We start from the raw sequence: 24,485 nt of genomic DNA, 5'->3' as shown, positions 1-24,485 counted from the left end.
TTGAGGGATTCCTCTTCATCTCGTAGAGGTTTAGAGGTTTCTATTTGAGCTCCCTTCCTCTCATGCCCTCAAGACTTTCTTGCCTGCCTCTCACCCGTGCTCTCTCCTTCTCCCTCCATACCCCCCTCCGCTCCAGCTGCTGGCTCAGAGGGACTCGGACTGGTGTAGGGCTGAGCAGCATTTCTCCTGGTTTGCTCTTCGGTCTCTTACAGCTCAGATCCTGCAGAGCTTCTGTAGGACTGAGAGGAAATCCAAGATACTCAGTCAAAGCAGAAATGAGATCTAGGAAACTTGAACTTTTGGATTACTGCTTGTTTGCTTTTTGTTTTCTTTTTGCTGATGTTTACTTTCTGAATTGTTCAGTTTTGATACACAGAGATCACCCAGGGGAAGTGGATCTATCACCTTGATTTTCCAGTTTGGAGGAGCTACAAGGCTTTTCCTGTTTGACATATCTTTTTGCTGGCTATCCAATTTCTTCTTTTTCACATTTCAACGCCTCATTTCAGGATCCTGCTTTGGATTTCAAGTTGATCATTTTCAAGTTCATCCTCCATATTTTTTGAAAGATATGGGAGTGTTTTGAGGTGGTTGTTGCTTGCACACATGCATGTTTTTGGCCATGCTGGAGGAAAAGAAGGTGAGGGCTCCCCGGCCACAGGGCTCAGCAGGTGCAGGAAAAACACCAGAGACTAAAGGCGTTCATGATTTGGCTGTTGGTTCATTCGACAAGACTGCAAAAAGAATTGAAACTGTCAAGCCTTCCCGCCGGTGAGGACTGAAATCTGTGTGTGTGTGTGTGTGTGTGTGTGTGTGTGTGTGTGTGTGTGTGTGTGTGTGTGTGTGTGTGTGTGTGTGTGTGTGTGTGTGCATGGGTGTGTGAGAGTGAGAGAAAACTTAGTGTCTCTAACCTCACTAGTGCTGCAGGGAAACACTTGAATTTGACTCAGTTGCTGACTTTAGGTATGGAAGCTTAAGATGCCTCTGCTGGGAAGATGACAAGGAAAAAGCATGTGTGGATTCAGAGAGCTTTTATGAGGGGATTCAACTGCTGAAGAGTAAAGCCTCTTTACAGATGCTGCCAGGTGATTATGTCATGATGGTATCATCAGGTGGTCAAGTGTTTCTCTTTCATTTCAGAGTTTAAAACACATATTCCAATAGTATAAGAGACTCTCGTTAAAGAGGAACAAAAATGGGTTAGTAAACTGCAGAAACACTCTTGTTTTCTGTCTCTGGTGAGATAAAGTGAGCACATTCTCATACAGCCACGTGTGTGTGCAGCACAATTAGCAAGTGTGAAATAGGCCCATAGTATTAACCCCGCCAAGCCCAGCTGACCCTTTGGCTAAAACAAGAAGACAACTGTGTTCATGAGCGTAAAGTGGAGAGCTTCATGTGTGGAAATCCAAGGCTATAAAGGTTTTTCTTTGGCTATGTGAGGCATTCAGAGCATCTGGATCAAAAAAAAAAAAAAAAAAAAAAAAAAAAGACAGATTTGAGAGTGATTGTATAATAAGGGGAACATTTCAGGTAAAAAAAAAAAAAAAAAAAAAAAGATAAAATCTGTGCTGTTTTTTCGCATAATTTTGTTTGCAAGGTTTACACCTGGAATGTACTAAATTCATTAAATGGCAGGCTTACGCTCTTCTGAATTCTTAAAAGTTTAAGTAAAAAAGTGGTGCATAATTTTTTCAACTTATGGACAAAAGTTGTGACTATTTTTTTGACGTAAATCCTTATTGTACTGAATTTAGAGTTATTCAACATTTCTATGTCAGACTACGCTCTCTAGAAATGTCCCTCATCATTTCTATCACAGTTTAGACAAAATTTAAAGAATTATGGCTGAAAAATCCCAGTAACACAGCTGACAGGACAAGAAGAGAGAAACCTGTCTCTACAACTCTACATTCAGTGATGCTAACACAGTCCACATTTCCTCCATGTTTTGTCTCTTATGCTAACTGCAGACCTTGATCATGGCACCACCTGACCTCCATCAGCTCATATTTCTGCTCCTTTTCTTCACAGTTTGGTCTTTATAACATCTATAGTAAGAAGAGCAGAAAATGTTGGTAACACAGTTGATGAACAGTTAATGCGCCCCATGTACAGACAATCATTCTGATGAAATATTGTTGAGGAGGAGCTGAAACATGACACACTTTCTTCAAGGTTCACACCAAAAAGATGGGACCTCAAGTGATTTGGGTCATGTGACTCTGGAGCAAACCATTTCTGATTTATAAGTTTTTTTTCAATGGTTAACGCAGCTGACACAGATTTCTCAGACGCACACAAAGTGAATTATTTTATTTAAATTAATTATTTAAATAGTTTTTAAAAAACCTTTGTCATGTTTTAATGACAAATTTGAACAAATAACACTAAAAATAACAAACACAAACATATATTCTAGAGCAAACCTTGACATTTGAGAAATTGGACAGCACAAAAACTGTGAATTCCAACACATATTTTTTTGCGAAATAAATGAGAGAACCTGTTCACTTTCTGTATTAAATGAAAGAAAAATATCAGCCAAATGACCCACTGTAAAAATTAAATCAATATTTATGAAAACTTATGACTTTACTCCATGGACTTGAAATGTACCCCTAGTTATGGAATCAGTCTTTACAAGGCTATGAGGAGGATCTGTTTTAATTGGACTCCCTCGCCACCTTGTGGCCTGGAGTCTCCGCACACTGTTGTAAATTACTTTTAGCGAGGTGTGTGTTTGTTTTGGAATTAAATGGAGTTTTGATCAGTACTTCTTTGTTCAAGACAACTTTTCAGTGGACACAATGTGCTGAGGTAAGGTGTTTATCAGTACAGTTACATAGCGATGCCGTTCGAAACGTGACAACAAGCAAACATTGCAGTAGCCAGCTATATGTAGTACTATCGGCTCGGTATCTGTAGGCTAACGTGACAACTGTTTTGTAGTTGTTTATATTTAGCACAGCTGACAGCCTGGTGCTCTAAGACATGTCTGTAATGCGTAACGTTCGTGAATCCTGGTTATGTCCTGCCAGTCATCTACCAATCAGAGCTAACGTAACCTCACTCTTCATTTTATTGATAGACTCTGAAGTTTACACTGCCATGATGGTGACAGTAGTTCAGGAAAGTTTCACTCTGGTGGCCATTTTCTAAAGTTTCCATTTTAGGTCGGATAAAACGCTGTTTCCGTGTCAATGAGAGGCCGAAATGCAACAATACTTGTGCGTTTTATCCTGAAACTGTTGTCATGTGAATGGCCCCTCCTTCAACCTGGGCACAGATAAAGATTTGGAGCTGCGGGCAAACAGCCCAAACAGCCTAATGATGCACAACTTTTCACCTTAAAATCTTCAACCCTAACCTAAGTTGAAAGAAGTGTGTATGAAGAGAAAAATGAGCTTTTAAGACTGAAACTGTCTTTGCACGAGCCTGTAAATGTGTTTCTCCCTGCTGTGAAGATGGAGGTTTTAAGATGGAAGGTTTCCACTTGCATCAAACTTATCCATGGTGTTTCAGTCAGAAAAATCAGTCTCTAAATGACTTCATCATCTAATGTCTCTCATCATCCATAAAAGCTTGAACAGACTCCTGCTGCTGATGCGTTTATAGCTCAGTGTATAAGTGTGTTAGTATGTATGGCTGTCTCCTTTAGGTCACTACAGGCCTTAGCTGGCTTGTGGTGGGATGATGGTATAAAGAGAAGTAAACACCAGAGGGTCTCTGTTGGGTAAGCGTTTGTGAGCTGAAGTGGGGGAGTGATAATGAAAGGGATTGCTATGAGACTTATGTTATAGACAGGGAAGCTAAAGGTGAAAAAAGAAAAAAGAAAACAGGGACAGTGTGTGTGGTAAAGAGGATGAAGGTGTGAAATAGCTGCAGTCTGAAGCTCTGAGCTCTCTGTTGCTGTGGACTTAGACAGCTGGATTTAGGGACAGAGGGTGTAAATCTAATTTACCTCCATCTCCTCCTTGTCTCTATTTTCAGGTTTTATTACAGCTCAGTCATCTGACGCTTGAATCAGGTTTTATTTAAAGCTTGAATTGCAGCCTGAGATGCTCACACGGATGGTTTTTGTTCTTCTATGTAAGATCCATATTCATGTGACGACCTGTTGTCTATATTTGATCTGTTTGAATGTTCTTATATTAGTGATGGAGGTCTGAGTGACGTTTTTAGGCTTTTAGAGTCAGACCAGTAAATTAGTACAGTGTTTGTCAACTTTTCTGAGCCACGGCACATTTTTAACATTGAAAAAGTCCCACTGCACATCACCAAGCAAAATTATTTTAAAACAACACTGTAGCCGAATAACAATGTGGTGTCTTCTTTTACTGGGTCAGAGCCTCCTTAACAATAGCTTTGTAGGCAGGTGGTATTAGTGACACTGTTACCATCTGCAACATTTTGGATTTAGAAACAAGTTCAGCAAAATAGTAGCTAGCTTTCAGGGCTTGCTCATTTACCTTTGTGATTCATTACACAAAAGTTGGCTGTTTTGCCACGTATTCACAGACATGAACAAAATTGTTCGCCCACTTGTTTTGAAGCATCGAGTGGCTCATTTGGAAATGGCATGTAAGCTTACTTGGGGTCAGGGGCGTAGCTACAATTAGGCAAACACGGGCAGTTGCCTGGGGCCCCAAGATTCCCAAGGCCCCCAAAGCATCTCTTAAAAACTGATTTATGAAGTTCTCTTCAATTGAAAGCATTTCTTTTTTCTAAATCTTACATCAAAAGGCTTAATCTTTAATAATGGTTTGGGTACTCCCCCCCCCCTTCTTATTCAATGGGCTATTCCATGTTACAACACATCTGAAAATTTGATTCAGGAAGAAAGTGGTAAAAAACACTTTTTTTCCCATTTTTTTCTTATTTTCAACCAAGTGGGAAATAAAAACAATATTGCTCTGAGATCTGAGATAAACATATAAGACTTTTTGCATTTTAAGGACTTTATTTAGCCCAGGAAACAGGATAATTTTCTCAAAATCAAACTTTTTGAGTCGGCGATAAACATTATTGTACAATATCTCTTTTATAGATACATAGCTCACTGGTCAGGGGGTCAAATAAAAATACATTAACTTAAAAATGATAGTACCAAAAAGTATGGTAACTGTAAATATCACCTCTTTCAGTAGATTTTTTTTTTCTGTTTTATGTTGTGCTTGATATTTACATATTTTCTCTTTACTAAATTGTGATTTTTTCAATATTAACCTGTTGTAATGTTTTTCACTTCATACTTTCTTGTTTGTTGCTGTTACTCTGTAAATTCCCCACTGTGGGACAAATAAGCTGTCAATTTACCATAAAAGATTTCAAGATTAGCACTGTCTCATGCCTTGATTCTGGGAGAGAGACAGTGGACCCAGGGAAGGCCAGTCTAGCTCTGAGGAAGATGAGTTACAAGGACATGGAGGGCCCCATTGACTGGGTTTGCCTTGGGCCCCCAAACGACTAAATACGCCCCTGTTTGGGGTTAGGCGGGCCACCTGTCCCGTCCCGTCCCCTAAAATACAGAATCATCCCGTATTTCACACTAAAACGTTGCATCCCATTTGAACCAATACAGGACGTGATTTGTTACATATTATCAGTTTGCCTTGAATTCAGCAACATTCTGCCCAAATTCAATGTGAGCTCACTTCCACCCACTAATGGGGGCAGTTGGTTGTTTGATTTTAAGCATGGAATAGGTGCTCATCATCAATCGGGTGAGAGAAAGCCATTGGAAATGAGAAGTGAACATACCTGTGGCTGGTACTCCGCCCCGTGCCCCTTGAAAAGCAATAGATTCAAAATATAGACATGAGTGGCAAAGTTCAAGTGAATAGCTTGACAGTAAGAGTGACATGAATTCAAAAAGACAGAAATCTGTTGCTGAGTGTTTTCTGCTGTACATGTTGGCCTGTCTGACATGTGACAGTATGCGCCTGGAAAACCTCAGGACAGACGGATACCAAACAGCAGTCTCTAGGTTCTTCATACCTGAAGCATCTACACACAGTAATCTTATCAATAATACATAATAGTACATGGTTATTTCAAATAAGTTAATCCTGCTAATACATCAACTGTATGTGATTTCTAAAAGGCATAAATTATTTTTAAGCTAGCGTTGTGTTTTACTGAATATATTTTCTCAGACTGGTGATTTCTCATCAACACTTCAAGAATACACACATTTCATTAATACAATCTGGGAAAAAAAGTTAATACAATATTGATTTCTAACATTAATGATTTTAGAGAAAACAACAGGACAGATTGGAGGGAATACATTTTAAAAAATGTTTTAGTATTCTTGTTTACATAAAAAGTCATGTTAGCACAACTTGCACCTCAAAAGTTAAACCAATACATCATCACAACTGGTGCCCCACTCAGAGTATTTAGGCCAATGGCTACCTGCTGCCGCCTACTAACATGGAAGAAAGTGCATTACTTTTAAAGCATAGTCACAATCATAGTCAACAGTGACGTGTTCTAAGTTTTTTAGACCAATTAAGTGAAACTGGATAGTTTCCTACAGCACACCTGGTTAGAAACACAGTGGTTAAAAAAAGACTGAGTTTGCCTGAGTTCCCCAAACTGAGACCATCCCCTCTGGCCTTGACCTTGCTCTCTCTCACCTATGTGATAACGTTGTTTCAATGACACACACACTCAGCCTACACACTCACCATATGACCAAACACCTCGTAAATGATTGAGATGTCTGAGTTTCTGGAATGTGACTGGTGTTTCTGTGTGTTAGAAAGAGCCAACAGGTGGATTTTACTGCCCAGCTGCTGCTCTCCCTCCCCTTTGCCCTTTAACTGCTGGAGAGGATTTGACTTTGTCCTTCTTTCTCTGTTTATCAAAAACAGACTTTTCAAACTTTTGAATCCCCCCAAGAAACACTCCCTGAAAACACTGATAGAGGGGTTGGGTTGGGATGGAGCCAGGATTTCAATTTTGGTTGGGCCTTAAATTACAACAGTAGTAAATAACTTTTAGATATAGATATAGATATAGATACAGATATGGATATAGATATAGATATCTATATAAAGTACTGTTACCATGTATATTCAAAGCAGATTTGCTTGCTTTGATCCTTTGATTTTTGATAAAATTTTAGTGCATCAGACAGCAATAGCTTTCAATGGTATCAGCCAAAAACACCCCAGTGGGCTGCCTCAACTGTCATGTATTAGAGGCAGCAACATTAACCACAGTTGAATAAAAGACAAAAATCTATGGTCTTTCCTAAAATCATTCTTCAGTCCTATCAGTATAACATGAGGCTGAATGAGTCATAACGTGTTTACCAACAGGCTGAAAGATTTGCAAAATTGCCTCATTTTATAAAGACAGGGCGTCTAAAACTTTGAAAGTATAAACAATCATAGAGGTTAAATTTGGTATAAAACCATACAAAAGAATATGTTTGATGTTTTTTTTTCTTTGTCGAGGACCCCCCATTTTTATTTTTGGAAGTTATGTCGCAGTCGTTGGCATGATGCTTCTCTGCTGGTGCTGGGTTGGCACTGCTAGCTTGTCCATCTTACACCCCCCATAACCATGGATGGAAGGATAGGTCCATATCGTGTCTTTTTAGCTCTCACTACAGCACCAGGATGTTGCCCTTACCTTCTTCTCCTCAGCTCATAGGAAACACTGGGCCTAGCACTGGCTAACTGTGACATGCTACTGGCTGCTCATAGATGGTCTTTTGTTTACACAGTGTAACTGCAAACATAACCAGTTTGATGTCAATGTGAAAAACATAAGCCATAAATGCAAAGATGGACCAAAAAAGGACGAGAAGGAGAGAGCTACAGCAACGAGTGACGCTCCGCTGTACGCCTAGCATGTTCGTCTGGTCACCAGTTAGCATGGTCACTGATGACACCAAAACGCTGCTTGGTCTGTAGCATTTGTAACCCCGTCTAAATTCGGTAATACTTGAGTCCACAGTGGTGAATCGTTTCTAAGGATCCACCACTTAACAACCAGACATTTTTTATGCTGCTTACAACTTTGATTCAGAGTCTGAAGATGACAGCATTGTAAATGGATCCAATTGGGATTACTTGACTTTTGGGTCCAGTCCCTAGTGGACATTTGGGGTACTGCAGTTTTGTACACTACATCGGCTTCACTTTGCTAAACTGAAGGTTCTTTCAGACATGTATTGGATGCATTAACGCTTCCGTCTGTATTAGTCCCCGCTGTTTTGACTATTGCTTATCAAAGTTAACCAGTGAATAAAGTAAGATGTGTGAACTCCAATTTACGCCTTCTTGATTTTGCAGAACAAAGAGGTTTGCCACGGTCAAAGAACTGTGTGCTCATCCAGTCACAAAATACACAAACCCCAAACACGCAAACTGCTGGTGCTGGTGCCTGAGTGGGGCCATTTCCTGACGATGGGTCGCTTCATGTTTGACTCCATTAGCTCATCCAGTTGTGTAAAGAATTTCTGGGTCAAGCAGCCAGTCCTGCCTCAGAGTCATGATTAATCGTGATAACTGTGGACAGGACTACATGGTGTAAAGCTGCAAGTCACTGACAGGATTCTTCGATTGCGTGAGAAAGGAGAAAGTAAAGAGACTGAGGACAAGACGGAAAGTTTTGGTTCAGCTTTCTAAAAGCAGAAGAAGATTTTGAACAAATCAGAGAGTAGTAACCTCTGAGGGTTAACTCTGACTCTTTTAGAAGTATTTTTAGACTCTTAGAATAGAAACAGTCTTTTAACTGGCTCCTCATATCAGCTGATGCAGTGTCAAGTATAATGTAAGCGTCTTGGAATGACACATACCTCGATGGTGATGAAACTTCTCCTCGGCTGTAAATGAAGCTGATGATATTACTTCACACACACATATTCACACTTGGCTACACGAGGTGGTGTCACTATCATCTTCCGCTGCCAACTCATTCAAGCTGCATGTGAGACCAGAGAGAGAACATTGCTGAGGTTTGCTTCTTAGCTTGTTCATAAGCCCCATTTCCACCAAGTGGTCCGGTTTGGATCAGTACATTTTGGAACGGGTTGGATCAGTAAAGCCTGATTCTGTTTGTGTTTCCACAGCCAACCTAGCCCTTCTTGGTAAGCACCGTGTAAGCTGGATACTGATAGCAAGATCAGCTACATAATAGTGTGACACCATAGCAGAGCAACACAGTGTACTCCTCTATTAAATCCAGCAAAAAAGAAAAATGGGTCGTTAATTCAGGGACCAGTCATTCCATGGTCAGGCATGATTCACTTCTCTGCTTTGGCACTCTTCAGAGAGACAGGCTTCAGCCCAGTTTACTTTATGCATGAGCACAAGCCTGCAGACGCGGTATGATCGCAGCGAGCGTTCCTCTCAACAATCATTTTAAACAATAGCAGGGAGTTACCAGCCAAAACCACACACCATAAGTCTAAAAAGTCTCTAAAGTTGTAGCAGTGCTCTCTGTGTCACATTGTGCTGACTCTGATGAGATTGCACTTCCTATAAACAGATGCTTCACACTGGCGTGGGCAGGTCACATGTGTGTGATATCTGCTAAAGTCTGGTTCATATTGGAGAAGTGTGACCACTGGCCATTCTCTCCAGTAGGGAACAGCGCTGCAGGGGGGCAGTAATGCTTGAGCACGGCACGGTTTGGATGGCCAGTGTGACCACACCCTTAAACCGGGACAGGCCCCTAAATTACTGAAAATTAAAAGGCACCTTTCTTAACACTTAAGGTCACCACAATTAATTGAAATACAGTTAATAAGAAACAACACAGTGAAAAACAATATGGCCTGGTTTCACAAACAAGGCTTACATTATGCCAGGAGAAGGTCTAAGTTAGACTAGTAAAGCTGGGTCATTTAAGTAGCTTGCATGAGTGTAGCTTACATTTGTTTTAGTTAGTCCCAGACTATGAAGTCCTGGAGTTAGCTTCAGTGACAACACCCGTGTCAATTCTCATTAGCCTAATTGGGAGCACAGCCCATCAGCCTAACGGTGATTATAAAAACCTGGAATGGAATTAAGGGCAGCTTTGCTGAAGGGAATTTTGACGCCAAACATGAGTGAAGCCAGAAAAATGTTTTTAAAGAACTTTACTGAGTTTGAAACAACTCTACCTAAAAAAATTGTGGGAAATCATACTGTCATTGAAAGTAAAAGCCATACTGCTGCCATTAAACACAAGAAGAGGAGTGCTTGGGATGCTGAGAACCTCAAAATGATCAGAATTTGGAGAGAACTGGGTACAGGCCTTCCTCTCAAAGACATGGAGGAAGGTCTAAGTCCAATACATCTTCTTTGTAATTCATTTCACCAAACTGATTCACTGGATTACTCCAATCCACAAGTTAGTCTGGCTGGCCTCTGCAGCAGATATTGGTCTTCATTTAAATATTCCAAATACTCCATGTTCCCAAAGTGTGCTCCCTTTCACAAACTAAGGGGACTAAGGGTACTACGCTGAAGTTAAACCTGCCTCTTTGCAGGGTTAATGTAAACCTCAATTTAGTCCTGGATTAGCTCTAATCCACCCTCTTGCAATTGGCTTTGTTTGATCTAGAACAAACAAAATCTATGACTATTTTAAGATTAATCTGTGCAAGTCACTTTAAGTTAAACCAGCTCAAAATGTGTTTTAGTCTTAGACTTGGCTTAAGTCTTGTCTGTGAAACCGGGCCTGTGTTTAATTATGATTTAGGCAGTGGAGTCATCCCCTGCTGACTTTCAGGAATAATGAAAGCACAAAGCGCTTTTTCATCAGCTTAAATTCTGCAGCCAGAGGCTACATCTCCTTTCTTAAATCATTGACTATCAAAACTTGAGTGGTGACAGTGGGAAATGGCAGAAAAGGCAAAGGATGAGCATAAAGAGGCATCCAAAGCCTTGAGTATGGTTTAAAACAGGAACAAACATTCAAGCTTGACCAACCAGACCAAGCCCCTTGTCTCCTCTCCCCGACCCCTCACATCATCCGTCCGAAATATCAGGGCACATTAAAACGCTAACGCTGCGGAAAGATTTATAACTCTGACACATTGCAGCTGAAGGGTTGGCCTGGTTCGGGTTACACTGCGCCCTCCCTGTCAGCACAGCAAAACCATCTGTGTGTCACCGGGCGCGTTGCACAGGGACTCCCAGTAGCTTCAGATGTAAACACACCACCTGGAAGCCAGCAGGAGGCCTTGGGCAGCAATAAATGGTCACGAATAGTTTTTAACTTCCAACTGAAATAAAATCTGAAGTGAGGCTAAAAAATATGTGGTGGAAATATTTTTAAGCCAGAAAAGAAACTACAGCATCAAAGGAGTGTATGCTTCACCTTCTCTTGTCTGTGTTTGCCTGAACGTCTCCTCATGAACTCCACACTGATGTCTCCACCTTGACACCAGACCTCAGTGAGGACGGTGATGACAGCTGAAAATAAAGTCGAACATTTGTTGGCTTGACATCCATCTCAAGACCAACATAGACACACACACACACACACACACACACACACACACACACACACACACACACACACACACACACACACACACACACACTGCTGCAGAGCTGCCAGTCAGCTGTTGTGTTGTGGTGGAGTGTTAAGCCCTGTGGTGCAGGGGAGTGGATAAAGGGGATATATTATTAATTTGTTGCAACACTCCTCTGAGAATAATCCTTTAATGAAAATATTCATCATCACCTTCTGATAAACTGTTGAGTCGACAGTCCGCACAGTTGAAGCTGCTGAAAGCACAGGGCAGGTCTGTTTCAGCATGGGCGCAGAATAAACATCACTCCTTTTACAGTATCTGTCCTCACATTTACACTTTCAATCAAGGATGTACTTGAACCATTTTACTTTTCTACTCAGCAAAACTCAACATTGACTTTGTTTAAAACTATCAAGTGAATCCAACTCACTTTTCATCAATATGTTATTAGCACTCATTTTAAACAAGTGATGGTAGTTAAAAGTTGAAAAGTTAATTTTTCTGAGTTGGGTCATCATAGAAAAAGAGTTATCAGCAAGACGTTTACATTTGATCAGTTTACACGTGTAAATGAGCCCACACCTACTTGACACTTAATTAAAATCTGGAACATTTGTGGGCAAGTCCACACACACTGAAGAAAAAAACAAAACAAAACAAAACAAAAACAACAAAAAGACTCAGTCCAACTTGTGCAAAAAAAAGAAAGTTCAAGTTGTTTTTTCAAGCAACTGTTTTTAGCTGCGCTAACAAAAACTAAATCAGTAAGAGTCACATGTACTCAGTAGTTTGATGCATTTCAAATTATCACTTTGTATAAATCCAGCTCAAAATAGTCAAACTAACCTTAAGTTTCTACTTTTCAATGAAATATTCTCTGTAACCAAACAAGAAAACAAAAAAATGCTTTATTTAAAGAGAATGGTTTTAGCAAAGCAATTTTTTCTGTGACTGCATTTTGTAACTTTGAGTGAGGCGTACAGAGGAAACATTCCTCAGAGAGTTTGGTCCATGTTGACATGATTACATCACACAGTTGCTGCAGATTTGTCGGCTGAACATCCATGATGCAGCAGATCATCTTGACCATGTCTACATGTTTAAATGCATTGAGTTGCTGCCATGTGATTAGGAATTTGCCTTAACGTGCAGTTGAACGGGTGTGTCTTCTATATATATATATATATATATATATATATATATATATATATATATATATATATATATATATATATATATATATATATATATATATGTATAGAGAGAGAGAGAGAGAGAGAGAGAGAGAGAGAGTATCAGCAGGTCGATGCAGCCACTCCAGGTTTTCATGATATGTGAAGTGAGGACCACCTGTCTGTAGTGGCTGTGGAAATTGACAGCACAACAATCTTTTTTTCCCACAAAAACTCGGAATAATAACACAGCTACAAGAATAACATTTAGGAGTTTTAAAAAATTATACAGCTTTTTTTTTTTACAATTCATGTCTTAGTTTAAAAAGTAATGATTCTGCTGTGTAAATAGAATAAACATGAAAACTTGAAAGATTTCAGACAAAAAAGGTGTTTGTCATCTTGATGACAATGTCATTCAATGTTTCAAACTTTTTGTCTGAAAAACACCTTTTTTGTAGTGTGATGGAATCGACAAGTTACTCTGACTGCTCGACTATGACCAAAAATAAATAATATAATATTTGTTATCTAATTGCAGCCAATATAAAATTATGTTTCTACACATTGTACTGAAGTAAAACTATTTCTAAAAATATGTGTTGGGACAATCACCCACCTACGGTTTTTCATCTCACTGATCTGTTCTGTTAATACTACTCAGATAACAAACAAGAATGAAAAAAGTCCTGACGCCCAAAAATGTCAACGACCCACAGATTCTCCAGTAATTAAAGATAATAGATAATAGATAAATGATAACAACTAGAAAATCTATTTCTGAGGAAATTGCTCTGTGAATGCAGAATGCTGAACTGCAAAGATGAATGACTTAAGATTTGTCTGAAAAAAGTTGAATAAAGTCCTGAAAAGCTTGCGCTGAACTGCTAATGCAGAATGCTGAAAGAGCCTGTCATGAACTCTTGGATGATGCATTTCAGCCCTTTGAGCCATTTAACATTGGTGTGTATTGGATAGAATGTTTCAGCTTAGAGTGGGAGATTCAAACGACAGAGTGGGCAGAGGGGGAGACAAAACCTGGAAACTTTCTGCAAAAACTGCCCCCTTTGCCACATTTTTTGAGCTATCAACACATATAAGGTGTCCAGAACATATTTAATCTTGTCCTGCTTCTGACAAAGTGGTTTATGAAGCAAAAGGATGGAGCGCTTCATCACAAAATGGCCAACTGTCAGGAAAAGTTAAAAAACACCCCATGTTCTCCTATGTTAATTCCTGAGGGGTTTGCTCAGAGATCAGTGGGGGATCACTCATTTGTCTCTTGTCGTCACGACCACATTTCTGGGACTATAGACACAAAACTTATATGGATAACTTCCTCTGGGTCTGGGGATTCATAAGGTCCAGACGTTTTCGGGTCACTTCTACCATTTTGTTAGATCTGCAGGCAGTTTAAGACTATGATTTGAGTTGGAATGTGTTCGGAATCAACAGACTCAACCAGTTTTGTGATGGCAAGTGGTAAACACTGATCACCATGTCAACATCTGGCTCCAGATGAGCCTCAGCTGATAGGCTTACATGAGTAAAAACACACAAAGGACACAGAGTATCACACTTTAACAGCATATCAGAGATCAGACTTCCATTTCCCTTAGACAGCTCATTATTTCCACAGATGTTTTTCCGCAATTTTAATTCATTCCTTTGATTATCCTTTATTATTTGGATCATTACTTTGTATGGCTCATTTGTTGGTCATGGACACCATGACCAACCTTGGAAACTTCTATGGAGGCCCTGTGGAGGTGGGGGCTTCAGTAATATTTTTACTGCTTTTTCTCCTGTTTGTCAGGAGATCCTACATGTAACCATGGCTGCATTGTTTACATGTGAACTCAGCTGTTAACAGCCTGTAGCATGGCAATGGTAACTGGTGTAAGGCCCACAAGGTGAGGAGGAGGTGTGAGCTAAGAAGTGACAACATGGACCTGTCCTTCCATCCATTGTTATTGGGAACGTAAGATCTATCTCCTATGAGGTGGACGAGCTAGCTGTGCTAACCGAGCAACAGAGGGAATACCAGAGGGCAAAGTCGCATCATGCTATTCACAGACATGGCTAACAGAGCAAACATCAGACACCAACTGATGGAAGAGCTTCACCTGCTGTGAGCAGACAGGATCCAGGAGACAGAGACTGAACAGACTGCTGAAGAGGCTCAGTCCTGGACCCTGTGGAGGTGGAGGCTGGCTGAACTGGAGAATGATGGACAAGCTGTCAGCTTCTATTTTCTTAAGGAGCTTTTTGCACTGTCTATACATTTTCTTACTTTTGTTTTCTTGATTGCTGCTGTGACTTCAATTTTGTTGTACTTGTTACAATGACGATAAAGTCCTATTCTATTCTATTCTATTCTTAAATTGATTCAGCCATTGAAACTTCTTAAATTTATTTATCCATCCCAATAATTAATCCATTAATTCATTTCATCCTTCATGACAGGCTCTTTCAGATTTCTGCACTCAGCATTTCAGCGCATGCAGGACTTCATTCAAACTTTTTCAGACAACTCTTCAGTCATTTATGTTCAGCATTCAACATTAGCAGTTCACCGCAAGCTGCTTCAGCATTCTGCATTCACAGCGCTTTACTTGTTTGATTAGATTTCTTTGAATGATTTTTGATCGATTTATTGCTCGATTACTCCGATACACACTCCGTACCGGTAGGTGGCGGGAACGCGTCGATCCGTTTCTGGCCTAGTGCCGGTGAAACCGTAGAAGAAGAGGTTAGCCGTGTGCAAGCTACTGACATCAGGAGGATGTAAAAGAGCGCATCAAATCTGCAAGGAATTGCGCAATAACGAAAGGTATGTAACAAGGCTCGAGTTGAAACCCTGAAAAGAACAAGACCGTGACATTTAAACAATTGTTTTGTTGCGTTTCCAGCCGTTAGACGTTATTCTTCAGCGTCGTTAGCCAGAGCTTTGGGCACGTAGCTTTGACTTCGTCGCAGTTTCGATCCGTTTTTTTCTCGTTTAAAAGCTTTACTAATAAATGATTGTTTCTGAAGTTTGTTTCATTGCTGTTGTCTTGTATTTTAGCTCAAAACAAGATAAACGTCGCTGTAACGTCTGGTTTGGAGCCACATTAGAGACCTGCGTCACCAATCAGACGTTGAGACCTCATGGCTCTGATTGTTGCTATTGGTGCAGGAAGTTAATTTTCGCTGAAAGTCCAAACCCACTGCGCCTGCATTTGGCACAACTGGGTACCAGCATCTAAAAGGGTCTATCGGCGTTTAAACACTGTTCCAGGTGCCTTAAAGGACATTTCACTGGACCACATTTGACCAAATACCCACCTGGTAGTGCACCTATGTCCCCTTATCCCTGTGTTCCCTCATTTCTAAGATTTGTTTTATATATAGGCCCCATGTTCCACCGTTTCCACATTTCTAAGATTGCCTCTTTTTCCAAAATCAGCCTTTGTTTGTATGATTTGAGGAAATGCATTGGCATCTATACGTTCTGCTCCAGCTGAAACCTTTTTCATTCAGCCTATTCTCAAGGAGCTGTGTGGAGTTTCTAAGTGATCTTGAAAAAATCTCCTTCTAGATATATGCCGATCCTAACCCACACTTTAAAATGAGATTAACAGCACCAATAAAGGTTATTTTGAAAGGCTTCATAGCTCATACTTCGTGGGTTCCTGATCGGGTCGAGCACGACTGGATTGATTTACTGCACGTCTAAGTCTATTTGACATCACCACGCCTGCTGATGAATTTTAGTAGATTGAAGAGAGATCTGTGTTTGACTCTGCTGAAAATGATTTCTGTGATTCATTTTGTAGTGATGGTGGACACTGGAGCCTAACTGTCAGACAGAAAATGACAGAAGAGCCGAAGAAAGATAAACAGGAGAGAGATAGAGCACGAGCGAAAGACTAACACAGGGGCCAATCTGTTTGTGTTATCGTTTATTCCAACCCACAGTCAACAGTTATTCTGCAGTGGTCTGTTCAAACTTGAGAGTCTATCAATAAAATGAAGAGTGAGGTTACGTTAGCTCTGCTTGGTAGATGACTGGTAGGACATAACCAGGATTCACTAACATTACACGTTGCCAGCACGTCTCTCAGCTCAGGGCTGTCAGTTGTGCGACATACGAACGGCTGCTAAACTACTGGAAGAACTGAAAAAGTTTGCTTGTTGTCACATTTCAAACAACTGCGTTGCATACTGTACTGATAAATAATAATAAATAAATAAATAAAATAAATAAATACCTTACCTCGTCACGTTGTAAGTATCTGTTAAAAAGTTGACTTGAACATGGAAAATTTGTTCCAAAACAAAACACGACAGTATGTGCGAGACTCTGGACCAGAAGGTTTACCTTTCTGTAAAATATAACCATTCTATGAAACAAAAAAAATCCTTAAAGGGGACATATCATGCTGATGCCTGATTTAATACTTACATATGATATAATACATTTGAAAACAAGACCTTACACCCCCTGAATTTTCAAAAAATGAGATATTGTATTTTTTCTGATATCCTAGAACAAGATTTGATGCCTCTGAAAATAGGTCATTGGCACTTGGCCACGAGAATTAAAACGTTGTGACGACACAAGGATCCTTTCTTTTTATTCGAGTAATCTGATAAAGCAGCTCCTCCTCTGTGGTGTCAGTTAGTCACACAACCACCACCGAGGGATACACCCACCAAGAGCAGAGTATCCCCCCTCAGATGCTGAATGCAGGGACTCTGCTCTACTGAGCAGCTCAGCTTTACATGGTGAATTAGCAGACGGAATACTTGTGTGACTGTGATATTTGCATGCTTGTTCTGACATGCACTGTGAACCTAGACCACAATAATGCTGCGGTAATAACAGTGAGGAACTGAGGGTAGAGGCGATCTTTAGACTGCACTTTCAGCATGATGGATAAAACAGACAGAGAAAAGTGAAGGAGCAGGATGGAGCCCTGTTATAGAAATAGTTTATTGGTGAAGTCTGCCTATATTTCCACGTATAAACTATACATGTTACAGTACCGGTTTCACTCACCACACTGAAGCTTCCTGAAATGATCTGTGTCCAGGTGGATTTTCTTCCTCCTGAGCTGCAGAACCGTCCGGGTCTGACTCGGGGTCCAATACAAAAGGATGTATCCTACACTCTACCATTTTATTAGTGCTATCAATGCCTTACGGTGAAGTTTTGGCAAACAGCAAACTCGCTCGGTCTGCTCCATTCAATGTGGCGATTTTGTAAATACTGCCATGCTGCAAAAAGCGCCCCCTGGCTCTACCCCCTCCACCCCTCTGATAGAACTGACCAATCAGAGCACAAATGGCTGTGACGTTGCGAGGTTACTGGAGGTCATTCTCCAAACGGAGCGTTTCAAAGAGATCTTCAAAATGGCCTAAACTGAGGATATTGAGAACGCTATTGTGGGGCAATGAAGGAACTAAATGACTTGTACTGAGGGCAGAAATGCTTTACAGGCATCCTAGTCTGGCATAGTGAAAAGGAGAAACAAGCATGATGTGTCCACTTTAATTAAACTGAATTAAAAGTGAGGAGTGCAGATGAAACACTCAAAGTTGTATGGGTTGTTGTTCGGAATGGACAAAAAGCAACATTCATGTTTTTTATTTAGTGGTTGGAAGATAACAAAAGCAGAGAGTAGATGTTGTGTGCAGAAACCTTTAGTAGAAGGGATTTTTGTTGGTGAAAACTTGTATGCCTGTCACAGGACTTGTTGAAAAGAAGAAGAAAACATACGTACCGATAATGTCCTGCTTTGCTCTTTGATGCTGAGAATGTTTTTGTCCTTTTCCAAACTTTCTCTGTCAGATTTGACTCCTTAGAAGTGAAGGAGGCTTCCAGAGACCTGGAGGACTGTAAAGACACGGTTGTTAAAAAGAAGGGTTTCAGACAGAGGTGTTAAAGGGGGTTCTCCAGTGATGCCAACTATGTTCTTCAAGTGATAGCTTTAGTCACTAAATCGTCACTGACTTTAACCTTTCCTCAGAGTTTGGTGTTGGTCCATTTTCTGGATTTTTGTGCTAACACGAAGCAAGTTGCATTGCCTGGGGCACTTGATCCAAGGTGACTGTATTTAAATGTAAACTGAGGACTTAGCACAAGATCATCTGTAACAGTATCTGCAGTATTGGGCTGCTTAATGATTGGACAACTGGAAAATTGTGCCGTGTGTGTTTGTGTATGCCTGGTTAAAAGCTTTGACTTTGCGTCTTCTCTTTATTTGTGCTGTTAATTTTCCTTTTTGCCTCACTAGCAAAGACCAGGAGGTGAAAGAGATTCTGATGTTGACAGCAAAGCCACGGCCTCCCTTGATGGTGGATTTCAACCTCAGTCTCTTTCATTAATCCCTTCCTTTTTTTCTTAACCTTTTAGCTTTGCATCGATATCGGAGCACTGCGCCCCCTGTCCCCCTCCTGGGCCCCTACCGGGCCCTCTACTCGGAGGGCTTCCAGGGAGCTCACTCCTGCTTGGCCAGCAGGCTGCTGCCTTGCGGCTGGCTCAACTGAAGACCCAGCTCGCCCTTACTCAAATAAGCAACACGCTTTCTTTTGGCGGAGCGACTTTTTCACCCAACTCGAACAAATCTGTTCCCTACATCTCGTCAACGCCCCCCTCCCCTACCGCTGCAGCTATTAATCTCCTCAACCACCTGAAGATTGCTAACACCATGTCTCGGCAGCTGTATAATCCTTACGGTTCTGGGAACCAGAGTTCATCCCAGGGCCAGTATGGGCTCACCAGTACACAGTCAGAGAAGGAATCTCAGAGGACACCTTCTTTTCCTGGACCTGCTTCGAGCTTCGGTGCCTCTGGGGCTTCCTCGATGATCCCTGACACCTCTGAGCGAATGATTCCACCTCTGATGTCTCAGTTAAGAAATTACAGGCCTGCACAGAGTCTCGCTGCAGTAGATGAGGACATTGCAAGCTCTGTTGACTTGCACATTAGCAGAGCCAGGGAGGAAGTTCGACTTCTTGGGAGACAAGTGCATCGGCCTGTGGATCAGGACATTCGCTTTTCCAGTTCACAGAGAGATGCATTTCACTCATCGGACACACGGATGCCCTCCCACTCCATGTCCTCTGCCCATCAAGGACAAAGACACAACTTTGACGCTCAAGATAGTAACAGCTCCTTGGACTGGATATCCAGCTATAAGAGACCTACTTCTGACCAGTCTAAGTTTTACCCACCACCTGTTTCTTCTAGCTGTGCAAGCAGCGGGGACAGTAGGTTTGATACCCCCATCGAAAGAAGCCGTGACATGAACGCAATCCCGGGGTTGGGCGATTACGACAAGCCTGCACCCTCCGGGCCCAGTAGACCCAAGTACACCTCTGAAATTGCTGCCAACATCCTTCTGCACTTTGGGCTTGAAAAGGAGGATTTGGAACAACTTATAGAGTATCCTGAAGACCAGATCACTCCTGCCAACCTACCGTTCATCATGAGGGAAATACGCCTGAAGAAGGACAAGAGGATGTCAGCAGCGCCAGTGGCTCAGTCAGACCCCTTTACCGAACCTCATCCTTCCAGAACTGTGTGTGATAGCTACAATTTGAGCAGATTTGGAGGAGAAGCTATGCAGCAAGAGAAAACGTCAGCACCTATTCTTCAGTCGAGTAAAGTGATTGACTATGGACACACTGGAAAATATACTGCAGGGTCTGGTGATGTGATGTCAAGGAAGAGTGATAGAGACATTGACAGAACTGGTTGTACGTTTTCAATGGACAGTACTTCTAGCAGGCACAACCTAGAACCACTGCAAAAGTCTGCAACAGAATGGAAAAGCAGTGCCATGGGCTCTTCACGGGAGCTTCCAAGTTCTTATTCCAGTCTCAGCTCCTCATCTAGTTTAGCACTGAGCTCTGCACCAGCTGCAAGCAACAATCAGACAAAACAATCACTTCCCCAACCAAACCAGTCTTTGCAAAGCATCTTCAGCCATTTATCTCAGCCAAAATTAGACACAAGAGGGCACAAGTCTGAAGCATCCTTTGCTTTAAAAGATTTAGAGTCAGAACACCAGTCAACATCAGTAACCAGACCACCCACCAGCACTTTGTTTCATGGAATTAATCCCACTCATCCCGGTCTTGCACTTGGTAGTAGGAATGAAGCGAGTGGGCTCCAGGATCCAAGCAAGACCAAAGGGAAAGGGTCAGTGGTTGTTGAACATATCATAAGACACCAGTCAAAACCAAAGGAGCAAATGCAGCAGCAACAATTGATAGAGCAAACGCAGACTCTGCAGACTGCGAAGCTGCAACTACAGCCTGTGCCTAGGGAGCAGATACAGCAGACACAGATGCTACAGATCCTGAAGCAGAAAACCCAGCAGCCCCAGAGGGAGCAGATTCAACAGCCTCAGATCCTACAGACCCAGAAACAGCAAGTGCAGCAGGGGCAGCAGGTGAAACCGTCGCCGACCCAAAAAGAGAAGCAACAGACGCAGATTCCTCCAACACAGAAACAACAGCTGGAGCAGACCCAAAAGCAGGAGGTGCAGCAGACGAAGCCAATGCAGACCCAAAAACAGAAGATTCAGATTAATCTGTTACACACACAGCAGGTAAAACAGACCCCAAAGCCACAGACACAGACACAGACACAAACAACGCTACCTGCAGCTCAGGTGGCACCAACATTGTGGCCTCCAGGTGTTTCCCCCGGGGAATCATTTCCTCACCTGTCGCTGATCCCTGGAAGTCCTCACTCCAGTGTTACCCCTCCAGTCCCACCCCAGACAGTTACTGGCCATCTTTCCTACAATCCCTTAATGATGACGACTTCCAGCGTTCAACCACCGTCGAAGTTCTCCAAGACCCCCCCAGAAGCAGTGATTAATGACTATGCAGCGACTCCCCCGAAGGGGTTCCCTCATGCCTGTACTCTCTGTAACAGAACATGTACTGATATGCAGGTGAGTGGAAGACCTTTATGATCTCTCTCTACTTCCATCTTTGCCCTCTCTTTTATTGTAAAGATTGTTTCAAGCCCAGTTAAGACCAGAGATTCTTAGAGAAATCAGCTGATTAACTTGCAGTCAGCTGGTTTACGCCATTCTAAAATCTTTCAGCTTACACTAGTTCAACAGGAAGTGATGGCAGCTGCTTACTGTGGGTGCGTCTCAATGCGTTAACTTCGTGCCTCCTCCGTCCTATCTCCTCCGCGGCTCCGGAAGTACTTTCCCAGTCACCATTTTGAAGACTGTCCCAAAGCGATAATCGCACTTAGAGGAGAGAGGAGAGAGGATGGAGGAGACTGATCGGAGGAGCTATGATCGAGGAGACACGAGAGCTGGCTTTGCAGAAGTCTTTTCACTGACAGACACGCCCCCATAGTTATTACAGCGCACATGTGCAGACACACAAACAGCTGTTAGAGCTGACTGACAGATGATCCAGAGGTGATCAGCTGACGCCGTCATCAATGAAACACGTCGCTCCGGAGGAGAGGATGTCCCATTGCTCAAAAAACAAATCTCCTCCATCCTCTCTCCTCTCTTCATTTCCTTGTGTCTCTCCCATGCATCTCTGGTGGGAGGGACTAAGACGCAAGTGAACGACGCATGTGGAGGAAGGAGGGATGGAATTTTGGAGCTTTGAGATGCACCCTCTGTGTGTGCTAGCTGTAGCTTACAGTGCAAACCCTTTGAACCCGTGTGACCAAGCAACACACATACAGAGTGGAGAGGCAGGGTGAAGTGCATCTCAGCTGCTTCTGACAGAGTCCGTCACTTTCCTGCTGAGCTGCCGTGGTGTAAGCCAGTCTAGCTCGTTAGTTTTTTACAGTTTATCAAGAAAATTAAATTTAGTCCCCAGCTCAATAACTGCCTACTATTCCAACTACCTGTGCAACATTTCTCAATGGGGTGTGTCTCTACAGCTTCTGGTCTGAACTGTGTTTAAAACAATTCATTGACTGTCTCTTCGTGTCCCAAAACATACCAGCCGTGTCAAGAATGTAAGCGATAGGAAGCTTTATATGTCAGAGTTCTTTTTGAGGTGTCAGTATCAGATTTACATGTGTTCGGAGGTAAAGTCGTTTTAAGAGTCAACAGCCTGAGATGTCCCGAGAGCTGGACCGAGAGACGATGTGATGGAAAGATGTGCAGAACCCATGAGCCAGAAGATGGTGAAGATTCCCAACCCTCTGTCCCTCTGCAGCCAAAGCCTCTAAGTTTGTGCTGTTACTTGTGTTCATTACAGCAGTAAGCATTTTTTATAACTGGCTTTAATCCAGCAACTTCCCCCTTAATTATCAATTTAGAATGTCAAAATATTCCCTTTTTTTTTACACTTTCTTTGTATTTCCAAAAGCCATGTCTTCTTCACAGTGTAAAAAAAGCACACCAGGTTCATCCTCTTCCAAGTTTGTCAGCCTCCAGCGTCCACTCCAGATTTCCCAGCTCCCAGCCTTTTCCTGCTTCCTACTTGATCGTGGTTACTGCAGAGATGGCCTTCACAGAAACAGAGCCAGCTGTCCGGCAGTCTAAAACCCAGGAAGATTTTCACGATGTTATTTCTTTTTCTATAGACACTGCTGGAAAAACATCAATAAGTTGTTGATTTCATATCTTTCATTTTATTTCATCTATGCTCTGGCTTTTACCATGGCTGAGAGTTAATGTTGTGCCTCAGCATCACTAAGGTCTGAACGTCTTTCTGTTCCTGTTGGCCAATTTTCAGAAGACACTAAATAGATTTTGCTTTAGAGCAGTGGCGTTAAAAGTATCGTCCCAAACTGTGATGTGCACCAAGATGAGCTGATGAAGATGAATAAAAGCACGCTTCTGCTCATGGGACTATTTTACAGTACCGTTTAAAATATTCTGCTAATGAAGCACAAATGCTGGGGTCTCAGAGAATATTTGAGACTCCTGATTTATTAAATAAATGTGAGCTTTTTAAAATAAGTGTAGAAGGAACTCTGTTAATGAGATGTCTCTTTTATTTTGGCTACTAGGATTGGATCTCGCACCAGAACACCAACCTCCACCTTGAGAACTGCAAGCAACTTTGCATTAAGTCAGTGTTTCTTCTACTTACTTTTTTAAGGCCTTGCACACATGTAGCCGGGTATTTTAGAAGAAGACACCCCACCATATACGGCTCATAGCATGTCAAACCCATTGGTGGTGGTGTTTTTCATGTTTTTAAATTTGTGCCAACCAACCCTCGTCATTCAGGTGTTACATTTGAGAACCAAAAACTCTGTTCTCCGGCGTCCACACGAAACCATGAAACCAGTTTTCCAAAATATTCACTTAGACAGTGAATATTTTTCAGTGATGTAAAACTGTGGTTTGGTGTGGATGACAGGGCTTAATTTATAAAATATATGTGGTTTCCAGTGTTTGAATAACAGCATCAAAAATAACAGTGTTACTAACGCTGATAGTTTTTCCAGTAACGGGTAATTTAGTTACTATTTCAAACGCCACACCATTACCAACAGTGAAATTTGGTGCGTTACTCTGTATCCAACCTGGCTCGATCAGCCAGGAACAAGAGAGGAGCTGTAGATAAAATGTGGGGAAAAGCATCAGACACACAAAAATTGATAAGAACAATCATGATGAGACGTCTTTAACAAAGAGCTGATGCTAAAGTCAACTTTTCAGCTACAAATATCACACAGCTTCCTGTGTGTGTCTGTGTAACCTGCAGTCAAAGAGGATCTCCTGCAGCCTCTTTGGATCAAACCTCTCCAGGGAGAGGGGTGGATGCTTTTCCAGGTTTGAATCTAAAGCACGAGTAGCTGACTTGTTTTGACTTCAAAAAATATCAGA

General features: G+C 41.7%; 1 protein-coding gene across 1 annotated transcript in view; it reads left to right on the top strand.

The window, feature by feature from the left end:
• Positions 1-14,547: 14,547 nt before the first annotated feature.
• Positions 14,548-24,485, top strand: part of LOC141784449 (uncharacterized) — a 34,898-nt gene continuing 24,960 nt past the window's right edge. Inside the window, exons 1-4 of the mRNA XM_074662289.1 lie at positions 14,548-14,573; positions 18,497-18,583; positions 19,061-21,614; positions 23,660-23,721. Of these exons, the coding sequence (XP_074518390.1) occupies positions 14,548-14,573; positions 18,497-18,583; positions 19,061-21,614; positions 23,660-23,721 (2,729 nt within the window). The remainder of the gene's footprint in view (positions 14,574-18,496; positions 18,584-19,060; positions 21,615-23,659; positions 23,722-24,485) is intronic.

Source organism: Halichoeres trimaculatus, unplaced genomic scaffold, assembly GCF_033239565.1.
Source record: "Halichoeres trimaculatus isolate MK-OKI-2021-1 unplaced genomic scaffold, fHalTri1.1 fHalTri1_scaffold_22, whole genome shotgun sequence".
Lineage (NCBI taxonomy): Eukaryota > Metazoa > Chordata > Actinopteri > Labriformes > Labridae > Halichoeres > Halichoeres trimaculatus.
The sequence above is the reverse complement of the archived record's forward strand: the minus strand, read 5'-3'. Positions and strand labels throughout refer to the sequence as shown.